Here is a 12767-nt window from a genome sequence, read left to right as displayed (position 1 = left end):
AGATGGCTCTTAGGTGCTGTTTTGTGACAACAAGCTCTAGAGATTTTCTTTAAGCATCCTTGTCAAGGTGCAGAAAAACCTAATTTATGCTGTCTCCTAACATCTTGACTGGCACAGGAATTGGGGGGGGGGGGAGAGTCAGAATCGTCTGGTGTAAACAGTGAGGCTATTTGCCAATAATGTTAGGTGCAATGTCCAAACTTGGGACACACATATTCTGATGAGATATGTAGCTATCCAGTTACATTCATAACCCCCATTATAGAACAAGACCTTTCCACTTATAACTAATTAAGACAAATCTGGCTCATTAAAGCTATCATAAGAGTCTGAAAAGCAAACCAACACTAAAAAAAGTATCATCTCACAAAGTAAATGCTACCAATTGTTGAGCTCAGAAGGGTTCTCTAACACTTGGGGCCCATCTTGGCATATATATGGACCACCCATCTTCATAAAGGAAAAGTGAAAAAGCAAGTCTTGTGACCCCCAAGCACAAAAGCTACAGAGAGGCTGAAGAGACGAATTAGAATTCTGTATACTCAAGGGCTTTGTTAGATTATATTTTCATGTTGCAAATGTAGTCCATATCCCTAACTCTTTTGGGCCATTTTTGCTTCTAGCAAAAGGGTACGTGCAAGAGGCGAGGGATAAGTGCAGACCACAGAGAACATTGTATTGACTGATTGTCTTTATCTTGCTTCTTATGACTGTTATATCCAGGTTAAACCATCCAAAACAGATACAAAAATATTATCAAGGGATTAAGACAGCATTGAAGAATAAATTTGGGGAGAACAGGGGCAGATGAAACCATTGCGCTTATCACCATGTCAAACGCACTCCAAGAACAGCGCTGCCTTTTGCTTCAGAGAGTGCTTCTCCAGTGTTGTATGACGCCTCACAATTACGTTTTCCTTTCTGGGCAGGGCCAGCTTCCACAAGGGAGGGAAAACTCTCACGGAAGGATGGGAAAAGGGGCTCTGAGAGTAACAATCTGGATACAGCAGGCATCGCTTCTGCAGTAGCACATTTGTTCCCCCTCCCCCAAGCTATTGTGTTATTCCATTGGCACTGAAATAACAATCATCTCAGTCTTGAAGAAAGTTGCATATCCCTGAAAAAAAAAAAGGCATTGTTCTCAGCAGCTTTCAGAATGCAACACTTCTTTTGTCTCTCTGGTGTGGAAGTGACCATCAATCTGGTGTCGTAAGAAAAAAAATTCACAAGAACAGTCCCAGCTGGGAAAATCCAGTTCACTTTGTCCAGACCCTTGGATTTTGCTATTGCTGTGGCTGACGTTCTGGAGGAGGCTCTTGGGGAGGGGCGGCTGGCCGGGGCCCCGCAGGCCTGGGGATCGCCTGATGCTGCCTCTGCCTGTAAGCGATAACTGTGCCCAGGAGCAGAGCAATGATAGTCATGAGGTAAAGGTCCCACTCTGGCCCCAGGAGCTGATCCATGTCAAGATGGGAAAACACCTCTTTGACCTGAACAGGGAAAGAAAAAAAAGTGAAGCTATTTTTTTTTTTAACAGCAGGGAGAAAAGACAAAGAAGATACTGAACAGGTTGTCCACAGTGTGCGTCAGCAACTTACTGGGAGAATTTCTCCCAGCGCGACAGTCCTAGTGCATGTGATGCACAGGCCATCTATAGAAATCTTGACACATGCATTTAACCCATTTGTCCTTCAAGGATCTTATGTTGGTGCACATGGTTACCCTCTCCAGCATTTTGCCTCCACTGAGAAAAAAGTGACTGGCTCAATATCACCCAATGGGTTCTAAGGCTGAGAGGGGTTCTGAACCTCAGTCTCCCAGATACTAGCTCAACGCACACCACAAAACCACTATAGCACACTGACTCCCGACATAAAACTCTGCCTACCTATGACTGAGTTCCATGCATGCTAGTCTTTGCGGCAAAGCATGCTTCCTCTTCCAACAAAACTCCTTTAGCTCAAGATCAATGGTTTTCAATGGACCCTTTAATGGAAGAGGAAGCAGGCTCTATGTGATCCAATGAGCTTGTTGCACTCTAGAGCACTCTAGACCCTGCAAGACTTTCAGTCTGAAAGATGAGTTTCCAGCCATTTCAGAACAACTCCTGCATCAATGGTGGAGATGGGCCATATTCAACATGGACCAGTCTGATTACTCACTAAACCCATACAACCAGAGTAGCCAAAATGAGTCAGCCAGCACAAACTTGTCAGTCTGAACATAACTTAGCCTACTTGCTGACTAGGAATGAGGCAGCAAATATTACGTGCAATGAAAAATAAAAAAATACAAGTTACTATTACAACTCAGGTGGAAGGAGAAACAGGTGAAACATTAACCTCCTACCTATGAACCTATTACTGCTACAGCCTGTTCCAGCTTAGAGGTAAATTTTTCTGCGCCTTAAAGCTCTTTCACATGATACCATTTAACCTTCAAGCCACCCCCATGGGTCACAGTAGACATAGTTAAGAAGGATCATGGGGACCAGGAATGTAACATTGTTAAAGACACTGAAGGCAACGTTGGTTGCCTGTGAATCCACTGGGCTACTTACGTTGGTTTCTTGTATATACTGGAAGGCATAAACTATTCCCAATTTGCAGAGTGCAAGGAAGACTGGAACTTGAGCATCGGGACTGGCATCAGCGGCCATGTCATAGAAGCGTTTTGCAAGGTGGATATCCTGGAAAATATAGGATATGCTTAATTTAAAAAACAAAACAAAATCGGATTTAACTCGTATTGATTTGTGCATAATACGAAAACGCTATGAATTAAGTCTCAAAGATGTATTACTTAAATGGGTAGGACAGTACTTCTCAGTGTTGCATGAGAAAAGGCTGGCACAGTAAGAGTTTGTACAATTATGCCTTCACATCTCTTCAGTAGCAAAACTGCTGGCACTCCCACTTTTGGCTATTGAAGTCTTCTTGGGTTATGCTGAAGTCCTTTGCATAACAGGGACCTTCTACTCATCCAGCCAGATTGTAAATGCTGGAACAAGTCTCTCCTCCCCCTCTCCGGTGCATTATGCACAAGGCACAAAGTACATTCTTGGCAAGAGACAACTGACTTCTGTAGAAAGCAACCTTATAAACACCGTGCACCTCAAGCCATGCTCACCTGCTTGATGCCAAGTCCCTTCTCATGCATGTACCCGAGGTTGAACATAGCTTGAGCACTATGTTGATGCTCTGTTGCCAGGTGGTAGTGAATAAATGCTGTTTCATAATCAACATCCGTGCCAAAGCCATAGAAGTGGTAATCACCAAGTTTGAGCCTAGCAACAGTGTAACCTATTGACAAAAAGAAGAAACTATGAAAAAAAACACAACCTTGAACTACATTACAAAAGCTCTTCAACTAATTTAAGATTCACCAGTACCTTAAGCAGCTTTCACATTACATTTGAAACTGAGTTTTTTTGGATAAATAGACAGAAACATGCCGATCTGTAATACTGAGCTTAGGAGACAGTGTTGGAGACAATACATTGGAGTGCACAATGCTAATGGAAGAAAATCTTCCCTGCTCCCCTTTTTCTGCAGTAGTTCCCAGTGACCCTCTTACAAGGAACTGCTGGAGGTCAAGGGACCCCTGTAGACAAAAGGCAGGTAGTATGGAAGCTTCTCCTCTCCCCCATGCCACATGGCTGTTTACCCACAAGGGACCCATGGCAATACCTTTCTGGGAGTTGCAGGGGTAAGGAGAAGGTGGGGAAACCCTTTGCACACACAGTTTGGGAGTTTAACCCATTGAGAGAGGACTCAGGCTGCAATCCTAAGGGGGGCGTGAAGCTCCACAGGAGCCGGCATGATTCCACAGCGCAAAGTGGCACTGACGCTGGTGCCGGGGAGCCCCAGAGCTGCTATGCCAGCAGGAAAATCCCAGAAGGGAAATCCCACGTTGCCGTTGGGTGTGTGTTTCCAGGGGGCGGAGCTGATGTTAATCAGCTTTCAGACCCCTTTTGTCCCAGGAACACTCCCTTGTGCGACGGCGTGGCTATGCCACCAAAATAGGTGGCGGTAGTCTTGATAAACCCAATGGCGGATTTTTGCCTTTTTAAAAAATTCATTTATTTTAATTTATGTCTTTTTCTGCTGGGAAGTCTCACAGGAGGCAGCACACCTGCGCTACTCCTGGCCGCCGCATATCTACCCCCCTTCTTAGGATTGGGCTGTTATTCTGCATAAGCACTGGAAAAAGTCAGGATGATTTTCAAGAAGCATCAGGCATTGATGAACTAATTGTCCCAGTTCCGTCTTTCATGATCAGTTAGGATAAAATTGAGGAGAAGAGCCCAATATCTGCCACTTTGGGTCCCAAATGGTGAGAAAGGCAGGCTATAAATGAAGCAAAGGAATAAAATCAACTGTCCTTCGTTTCAATCCAGTTCTCTTGCAATAAAAAAGAAGGAGTTTGAAATGTTGATAACCATTCTTGAGAATATGCTCTGAACAAAGTATGACGGCACATATGGAATACATACATGAGAACGGTGCTCTCATGAAAGTATGTTTAAGTTCATAAATTATTTTTATTTTGATGGTGCAAAAGGCAACCACTACCCCCCCCCCCAAGAAAACAATGTTTCTTAGTGGGAAGGATTTTTTTAAAATGAGGGTGTGATAGTTGGGGGGTATTTCATGTGTATTTTTACTTTGTATGGGAATGATGAAGAAATTTTAAAGAGATGCGCAGGATTTCTTTTGCTTTTTCTGCAGAATAAAGCAAACAAACGAAAAAGTTTTACAAGGGATTTGTGCACTACTGCCCAGACCCAGGGCCATTTCAACGGCCACCAACCTTGGGAGGCTGCTCTGTTCCAGTGCAGCAAAGCTCTGGTGTACGTCTCATTTTCTTCTATGATGCTGGCTTCTTCTGAAGTTTGAACAAAACATTTGAGAGAATTAAGGTACAAGTAATCTTTTATTCCCAAAGAACTCAGTACCCATGAAGCCCAATGGAAGTCTAGTCTGATAAGGCACACAGAGTCCTGGGGCTCACTCCACCAACACAGCACAATCCTAAACAGAGTTACATCCTTTTAACTCCTTTTAATCCTTTTAAGCCCACTGACTTTAGAGGACTTGGAAGGATGTATTGTTTAGGATTGCACTGTTAGAGTAGCAGAAACATGAAGACTGAACACCTATGACTGATCTGAGAAGCCACTGTTTATACCTGCTGCTTGCCTAGAATATTTTTCTTTTGAAAGCCTGAGTTGTATGTATAAGTGACATATGGGATTGACTGAGGCAGTGCTGAATAGCTCGGACATCAGGGTTCGACACCGTAACACTCTCCAACTTCATCCCCTGTCTCCTTCCAAGTAGTTCACTGCACAAGACAGGGCAAGTAGTTATTAGGAGACCTGCATCTGAAAGTCATCCCTGTCTTCAGAATTTTTCTGGGTGCCCTTCTCTGTGATGACACTCCATTGATTAATGCCCCTCTTCTCTTTTAGGCAGCAAGCCAAAAACCATCTTATTCTATCATGGGGCTGCAAGTCATAAGAGTGTTCCATTTTCCTGCTGCTGGTTCTGCTACTGCCTTATGAGTTAGGATGGTTCATGATGGTAGGCTGACTTGAGGGCTTACAGAGGAAAGGGCTAATGTAAAAGGATGCTTTTGTTTTTTCAAAAATCCAATATCCAAAATGATCCAAAATCCGAAACTTCTGGTGAGATAGTGACACCTCTGAATTCTGATGGTTGAATGTACACAAACTTTGTTTCACACAAAATTATTAAAAACATTGTATAAAATTACCTTTAGGCTATGTGTATAAGGTTTATATAAAACCTAAATGAATTCTGTGTTTAGTCTTGGGTCCCATCCCCAAGACATCTCATTATGTATATGCAAATATTCTAAAATCAGAAATAATCTGAAATTCAAAACACTTCTGGTCTCAAGCATTTCAGATAAGGGATACTCAACCTGTATCAGGATAGCTATCTAGTCATTCAACTCTAATAAGCAAGAGAAGGTAGCTGCTACACCTTGAGATTGGTCCAGCTCATAAGACATTCTCCAAGGATCTCTGAAGCAGCACAAAGTTTCAAATTGGCCAAAAGTTACAAGCGGATCGAAATCAAATTACGCCAGCTGTTTGTGGCTACTCTCATGCCAACCCACGTCAACTATCTTATTGTCATCAGAAAGGAAAGTGCCTCAGATTCGAGATACTGATTTCATTTCACCTGCCACGAGCCAGCATTGTACCCATCACGGCCCGTTTCCTTACTCTGATCAAGTATAAAGGCAGCGTTGCTCTGCGCCACTTCATAGCCTTGCTCCGCCAACAGGAGATACTGAACCACAGCAGAATTTGCATCACCATCTTTGTAGCTGTTGTAGGCAGTCATAAGCCTTTCAGACCAGCGGCCTCGTTCACAGACGTTCTTAAACAGCTGCAGAGAAAGCAACACCACACAGCGGTAACCTCTTTAGCTACAAATAGCTAATGTGCATTCAGGACACTAAGCTTAGGTATCCCAAAGCCTTTCCCATCGTTTATTCACAGGCATAATGAAAGGGAGAACAATGCATTCAACAAGGAATAAGAACGACAAATCGTAAAATAAAGGGCTTATAAAAACTATTCAGAAATTCAGACGGCACCTGTCCTAGCGTTAAAAATATTGTTTTGTTGAAAGTTCTTCACCTCAATTTATGTTAATCTTCAGAGAAATATGCTTCGGTGGGTCTATTTCATGCAGCCAGAGGGGAGAGAGTTAAGGACAGAGCGGAAGAACCCAAGGGACCAAAGGCCCACCTGCCAAGCACAGGAGAGTTGCCCTTTGTTTGTGATGTAGGGTAGATGAGATCTAGCTAACTGACTCATCAAGTACTGATCAAGTAGTTTTAAAAAAATCAATAAAAAAGCATGTTTGATACTTTTACTAACCACACATTGTCATGAAATAGTGGAACTAAACTTCCTATCATTTTAACAGTTTTGAGAAATGTTAAATAAGGTTTCTATAAGTGTGAATGATTCAAACAGCTCTTCTCTGGCTTTTATCCTGACACACCAAGGTGGTCAAGCCTATTAATTTCACTTTCTTTAAAATAAAACTAGAGACAGGCTATAAATGTTCCAGATAAATAAAAGCACAAATAGCACCCACGGAAAACCAAGCGTTATGTAAGTGTTAAAGTTGTGCTAATTAGGCAGCAATCTAAGACCAAGTGCGAGGGGCAGAAGGAGGGGGTTTCAGTCCACTGGCCTTCCCTGCTGATAACCATCAACTACCACAAGAGATGGAGGGTTCTGGGGAGGACAGGACCCTGTGCAGTGATTTCAACAACTTCCATCAGCAGAGGGAAGAGCCTGTCCTTCACTCAGCTAGCCCGTTGATTTAAAGTTATTTGTGTGTTCGATACCAATTAACCACCCTGGCAAAAAAAGGTAAAGGTAGTCCCCAGTGCAAGCACTGGGTCATTCCTGACCCATGGGGTGATGTCACATCCCGACGTTTACTAGGCAGATTATTTTTTATGGGGTGGTTTGCCATTGCCTTCCCCAGTCATCTTCCCTTTACCCCCAGCAAGCTGGGTACTCATTTTACCGACCTGGGAAGGATGGAAGGCTGAGTCAACCTTGAGCAGGCTACCTGAAATCAACTTCCGTCAGGATCGAACTCAGGTCGTGAGCAGAGCTTGGACTGCAGTACTGCAGCTTACCACTCTGCGCCACGGGGCTCCTTAACCACCCTGAGCACACCCCAAATAGCAGCAGGATATAAACCCAGCAGCAGGATATAAACCCAGTAAACACATCATCCTCTTTGGAGATTTCTGCACAACCGTAGCAGGTGGAGAACAGAAGCAGCGGTGTCATGCTGCTAGGTTTGGCTCCCATTACAGAACAGCTGGGCGGGGATAACTATCCTTCACTCCTGCTAACAAGATAAATAGTTTACTTTGTTCATCAACTGCCTTTTTCGTTGGGACTCAAGGTGGATTAGACTTCTAAGAAAATTGCAGTAATTGTCCAGCATCATTCGTACAGTGTAATAAAACTGGATCACACAGTTAAAGAACCATGGAATTAAGAGCAGTATAATACATTCGGTAGTCTGGATAACGGAATAATGATAACTGAAAAAGGCAAGCGACACATAGTTGTCTTGGCTTAATGCAATATTTGACACTGGCCTGGATCCTAGGCATCAAGACGATGCAACACAAACAGCAACCTTCCGGCTGTCTTTCCGAGGCACCCTCCCTCCACTGTGCCCCTGGGGAAGAGTGGACCTCAAGGAGCATCAAACAGATTGAAGTTGGGGGAATTGCAGTGAGGAGCGGGGGGGGGGGGGGGCGGAAGCAAAAACTGCCCTCTCCTGCTTGTGCAAGAGGAAGTACATACTGCCAGTGGAAATGAAGGTCAGATTCAAAGCCAGTCCTTTTAAAGAAATGTTTGACCACAGTAAAACAAAAGTCAGTGAACAGACTGGCAGGTCATCTTTATTCTGATGTCAAACTATTGTAGAGAACTAATTCCTTGAGAGCCCGTAGAAGCATTTAATGGTACCACGCAGGAATTAAGAGCCACACAAAAGATTCTGGTCAGATGAAGAAAGGAGCGAGGGCAAGATTCTTACCTCAACGGCAGTACGACAGGAACGATCTACCCCAGTGGCGGTGGCATGCATCTGTGCCAGGTTATAGAAGGCTAGAATGTGGCCTCCCTGAGAAGCCAAGTTGAAAAACTTCAAAGCCTTCGAATAATCCTTTTTGACTCCAATGCCATCTATGAATAGAGGAAGAAGAAGAGTTGGTTTTTATATGCCCATTTTCTCTACCATTTTAAGGAGAATCAAATCAGCTTACAATCTCCTTCCCTTCCTCTCCCCACAACAGACAACTTGTGAGGTAGGTGAGGCTGAGAGTTCGAAAAGAACTGTGACTAGCCCACTGTGAGTTCGAAAAGAACTGTGACTGGGTTCCCCAACCAACCTGGTTCACCAGATTAGAGTCCTCCGCTCCTGACCACAACACCATGCTGGTGGGACAGCAGAAGGTTAGGAGTGTCTGTCATCTAGAATTACATAATCGGTGCCACTTTGTCTACCTACAGTCTCTCCACCAATTGTTAAGTACAAAAGCTTAGTTAAAACAGAGCAAGATTGCAGCTATAACATGGCAGTGAATATAATGCAGTTTTTCTAGAAAAAGTTTAGTTCTGAGAGCACACAAGAATGACTAGGTGCCCTTTACCTCAAATGAACTCCCTACAAGGACTGGAAAATCTCACATACCCAACTATGTATTTAAAAGTCTCACTCTAGCTTTCTTTGGCCAACCACATTTACAGGCCAAGCTTAAACATTCACTCAGAAGCATGTTCTATCAAGGTCAGTTACCTGCTTCCTGGTCAGTGTGCCCTAGATTTAAAAGTTAACAACAACAACAACAGTCTAGGTACAAGCCACCACAATGGGTGGTAACAATCTAAATCCATAAAATAAAATTTGACCCCTTCTCTCCATCAGATTTACTTTCCTTGTAGTCACTGCACACATCAACTGCTCAGGCCTGTTTACTTTCACGAAGCATTTGTCGAAGAAATACCGAAGGCAGCATGGTAGAGCCCAATCTTGTCAGATCTCAGAGGCTAAGCAGGGTCAGCCCCGCTTAGCATTTGGATGAGAGGCCACCAAAGAATACCAGGGTTGCTATGCAGAGGAAGGCTCTCAATAGCAACCCTGTTGGTCTCTGCACAGCAACCTCTGTTGGTCTCTTGCCTTGAAAACCCCATAAGGGGTCGCTGTAAGTCTGCTGCAACTTGATGGCACTTTACACACACACATTTGACCAAGAACAGGAAAAAAAACCTTGATGCCATCAAGATACTTCCCTCCCACATGTACTTCAGGTACAATATCTACCTTTTATTAGACAAAAAAGGCTTATGAAGTATGCAGAAATGTATTACACCCCTCCAAGTATCCTTTCTTTAAAAAAAGGAAGGCACTCAAATGAACTGGATATGAGTGCCACCTAATGGAAGCTAACTAGCACAGCAAATACAAAACTGACAATATACATTTATAGTTTGCCTTTCTTGCTCAGACTCAAAATTATACCATTTTTTAAAAATGAAATAAACAGTGTAATGCATACAAACAATGCAATAAAACCAGATTACAAAATTAAAGGTAAAGGTAGTCCCCTGTGCAAGCACTGGGTCATTCCTGAGTCCTGAGGTGACGTCACATCCCGACATTTACTAGGCAGACTATGTTTGCGGGGTGGTTTGCCATTGCCTTATCCCCAAGCAAGCTGGGTACTCATTTTACCGACCTCGGAAGGATGGAAGGCTGAGTCAACCTTGAGCTGGCTACCTGAAGCCGACTTCCATTAAGATTGAACTCAGGTCGTGAGAAGAGCTTTTGAACCCAGAATACAACAAGATTTCAAAACTGGAGAGCAATTTAATAAAACAATGTCACACATACAATAAAAATGCAGTAAAGCTGGATTACAAAATTAGAAAACAATGCAAAAAACAAACAAAGCTACTTACTGTAATACATAGAGCCCAGCTGAAGCTGTCCATCTACCCATCCTTGATCTGCTGCCTTCTGGAAATATTTCAGTGCCAGATCATAATTCTGCAGGGAGAGCCAGTGGAGGAGAATAGTTAGGTTTTTCTGATCTTAGTCCAACACTATGTTCAGATCTTCACTCAAGTCAACATACAAAGGGACAATCTTGTTTTTTTCTGTTCTCCCCCCCCCCCCCCAAAAAAAAATTTCACTCAGCCATGGAGCTCACAGGGTGGTCTTCAGCCAGCTGTACTTTCAGCCTAACCTACCTCACAGGATTGCTGCGAGGATAAAAACAGAGAAGAGCCCCATTGGCTTGGATCTGCCTGAGAGGTTTCCACAGACACAAGAGTTCCACCAGTAGGTTGCAAATTTCTTGCCTTCCCCTGGGCTGCAGCCCAAACTGTCCCCTGAAATGCTGTTCCTTGGAGATCCTTCTCCTCCAGGAGCAGCCATTGTGGGCTGCAATAGGAAGGGGGAGATAGTTGTGCTCAGTGAGCAGAAATCCTTCCATCTGTGGAAGTCGCTCCAGTGGACCCAACCCATTATGGTGCCCAGAACTTCTTGGACTAACAGTATACTGGGCAGCCTCTTTAGTGATTGTGTGTGTGAGTGTCTAACACTATTATTGTTATCCCACTGAGAGCTGGTTTGCAGACAAGCCTGTGCACAGCCTTGAAACTGCTTGTGTGGTTATCATTCCCATGGGGCTCCATTATGCAGATAGATATGGGTATTACAAATAAGTGGAAAGGTTCACCAAACCTTTGAAAACAAGTCTTGTTTGTTATTTCAGAAACAGGGACAGATTCAATTCCTGTCCCATTAACATCTCAGAGCCTGCAGAGGAAGCACTCTGCAGATAATCAGTAGAAGATATGAATTCTGGGTGGAATCCCTAGACCAGGGAAAAGGAAGGGGGAAGGAATACCCCCTTCTTCTTCTTTTGCGCTCTATGGGCTGGAACTTTCTGAACATCACCCTTTTCCTTAAAGGAGCATCTCTAAGAATACCAATTCACCTTCCTAGTCTCATAGCTGCGTGCCCATGCAAAACGAATACACTTATATTTCAATCCTAAGAACAATTGTAGCCCTTGACCTCAATAGCCTTAGAAGGGTGTAACTTGGCTTAGGAATGCACTGTTAATGAAACTAAGGGGGTTACCGCACTTGTATTCCCACCGATGTATTAAGAGTTTGAAAACGTTATAAAAAATACTGTTCGCATTTTGATTGGCCCCTTTAGCTGTGAAGACGTCTTCCAACCATTTTTTAGCCGTAGTATCTAAAAACCCTTTTAAAGCAATGTTTTTTATAACATTTTCAAACTCTTGATACATCACTGGGAATACCTAGTGCGGTAACAGCCTAAAGCCTTTGGCAGCTAACAATGCCTTAGATTCATTTTCAGTACACTGGGAGACCACTCAGGTGGATTATTCAATGCGAAGTTTGTTGGATTGCTCACTGGAATTCCCATTGACTGGGATCTCTTGAGCAGCAGCCAAGGGGGAAAGAGCCTAATTTGATGTAGAAATCCAACTACATTGTACTGTGAAATCATCCCCAGGAGACTGAAATGGCCACTATACTGAGCAAACTTACCACTGGAACACCTCTTCCATACAGGTAAGCCATTCCTAGACCACTTTGTCCCACTGGGTTACCCTGAAAAACAAGAGGTTATAATGAGATTACACAGCAACGTGATTACACATTGGAATCTAGATCACCCATCTGTACTTCTATCATTCACAAGTATAGCCAGAGCTTAAGAGAAAAACACACGCTCAGGGCTAAGTGCCTCACAGTTTCAGCTTTAAACCTGTACTTAGCACCAACCGCGTTATGCTACAGCTCCACTCCAACAGCAATTTAGGGTAAAGGCTGCAAGTGTATGTTATGTTCTACATATGTATGTTATGTTCTAGGTGGGAATGCGGAAGATGTATGAAATGAACAAATTATAACCAGTATGAAATGAACAAATTATAACCAGAAGGAAAGACATCTCTTCATTGCAGCACACGGCATGGGAAAGAGGATCAACCAAAGTACTAAGCCTAAGCTTAGGTCCCTTTGCTTCAACACAGGAATAAGCAGTAGCATCAAGCCAATACTCAGCTGTATACCTGTAGTACAAAGCTGATTAGATCATAATATTTTCCTGATTAGATCAAAATATTCTCCACTTTGATGGCTA

At 43.3% G+C, this 12767-nt stretch overlaps 1 protein-coding gene across 1 annotated transcript in view; it reads right to left on the bottom strand.

Moving 5' to 3' along the window:
* Nucleotides 1-1270: 1270 nt before the first annotated feature.
* SEL1L (SEL1L adaptor subunit of ERAD E3 ubiquitin ligase) overlaps nt 1271-12767 on the bottom strand; it is a 36158-nt gene continuing 24661 nt past the window's right edge. The window contains exons 14-21 of the mRNA XM_056851841.1: nt 12170-12232; nt 10541-10628; nt 8616-8764; nt 6254-6419; nt 4810-4884; nt 3127-3299; nt 2558-2686; nt 1271-1487 (exon numbers count right to left, since the gene is read on the bottom strand). Coding sequence (XP_056707819.1) covers nt 1284-1487; nt 2558-2686; nt 3127-3299; nt 4810-4884; nt 6254-6419; nt 8616-8764; nt 10541-10628; nt 12170-12232 — 1047 coding nt within the window. The 3' untranslated portion in view covers nt 1271-1283. The remainder of the gene's footprint in view (nt 1488-2557; nt 2687-3126; nt 3300-4809; nt 4885-6253; nt 6420-8615; nt 8765-10540; nt 10629-12169; nt 12233-12767) is intronic.

Source organism: Euleptes europaea, chromosome 6, assembly GCF_029931775.1.
Source record: "Euleptes europaea isolate rEulEur1 chromosome 6, rEulEur1.hap1, whole genome shotgun sequence".
NCBI lineage: Eukaryota > Metazoa > Chordata > Lepidosauria > Squamata > Sphaerodactylidae > Euleptes > Euleptes europaea.
This window is presented reverse-complemented; position numbering and strand designations above follow the sequence as displayed.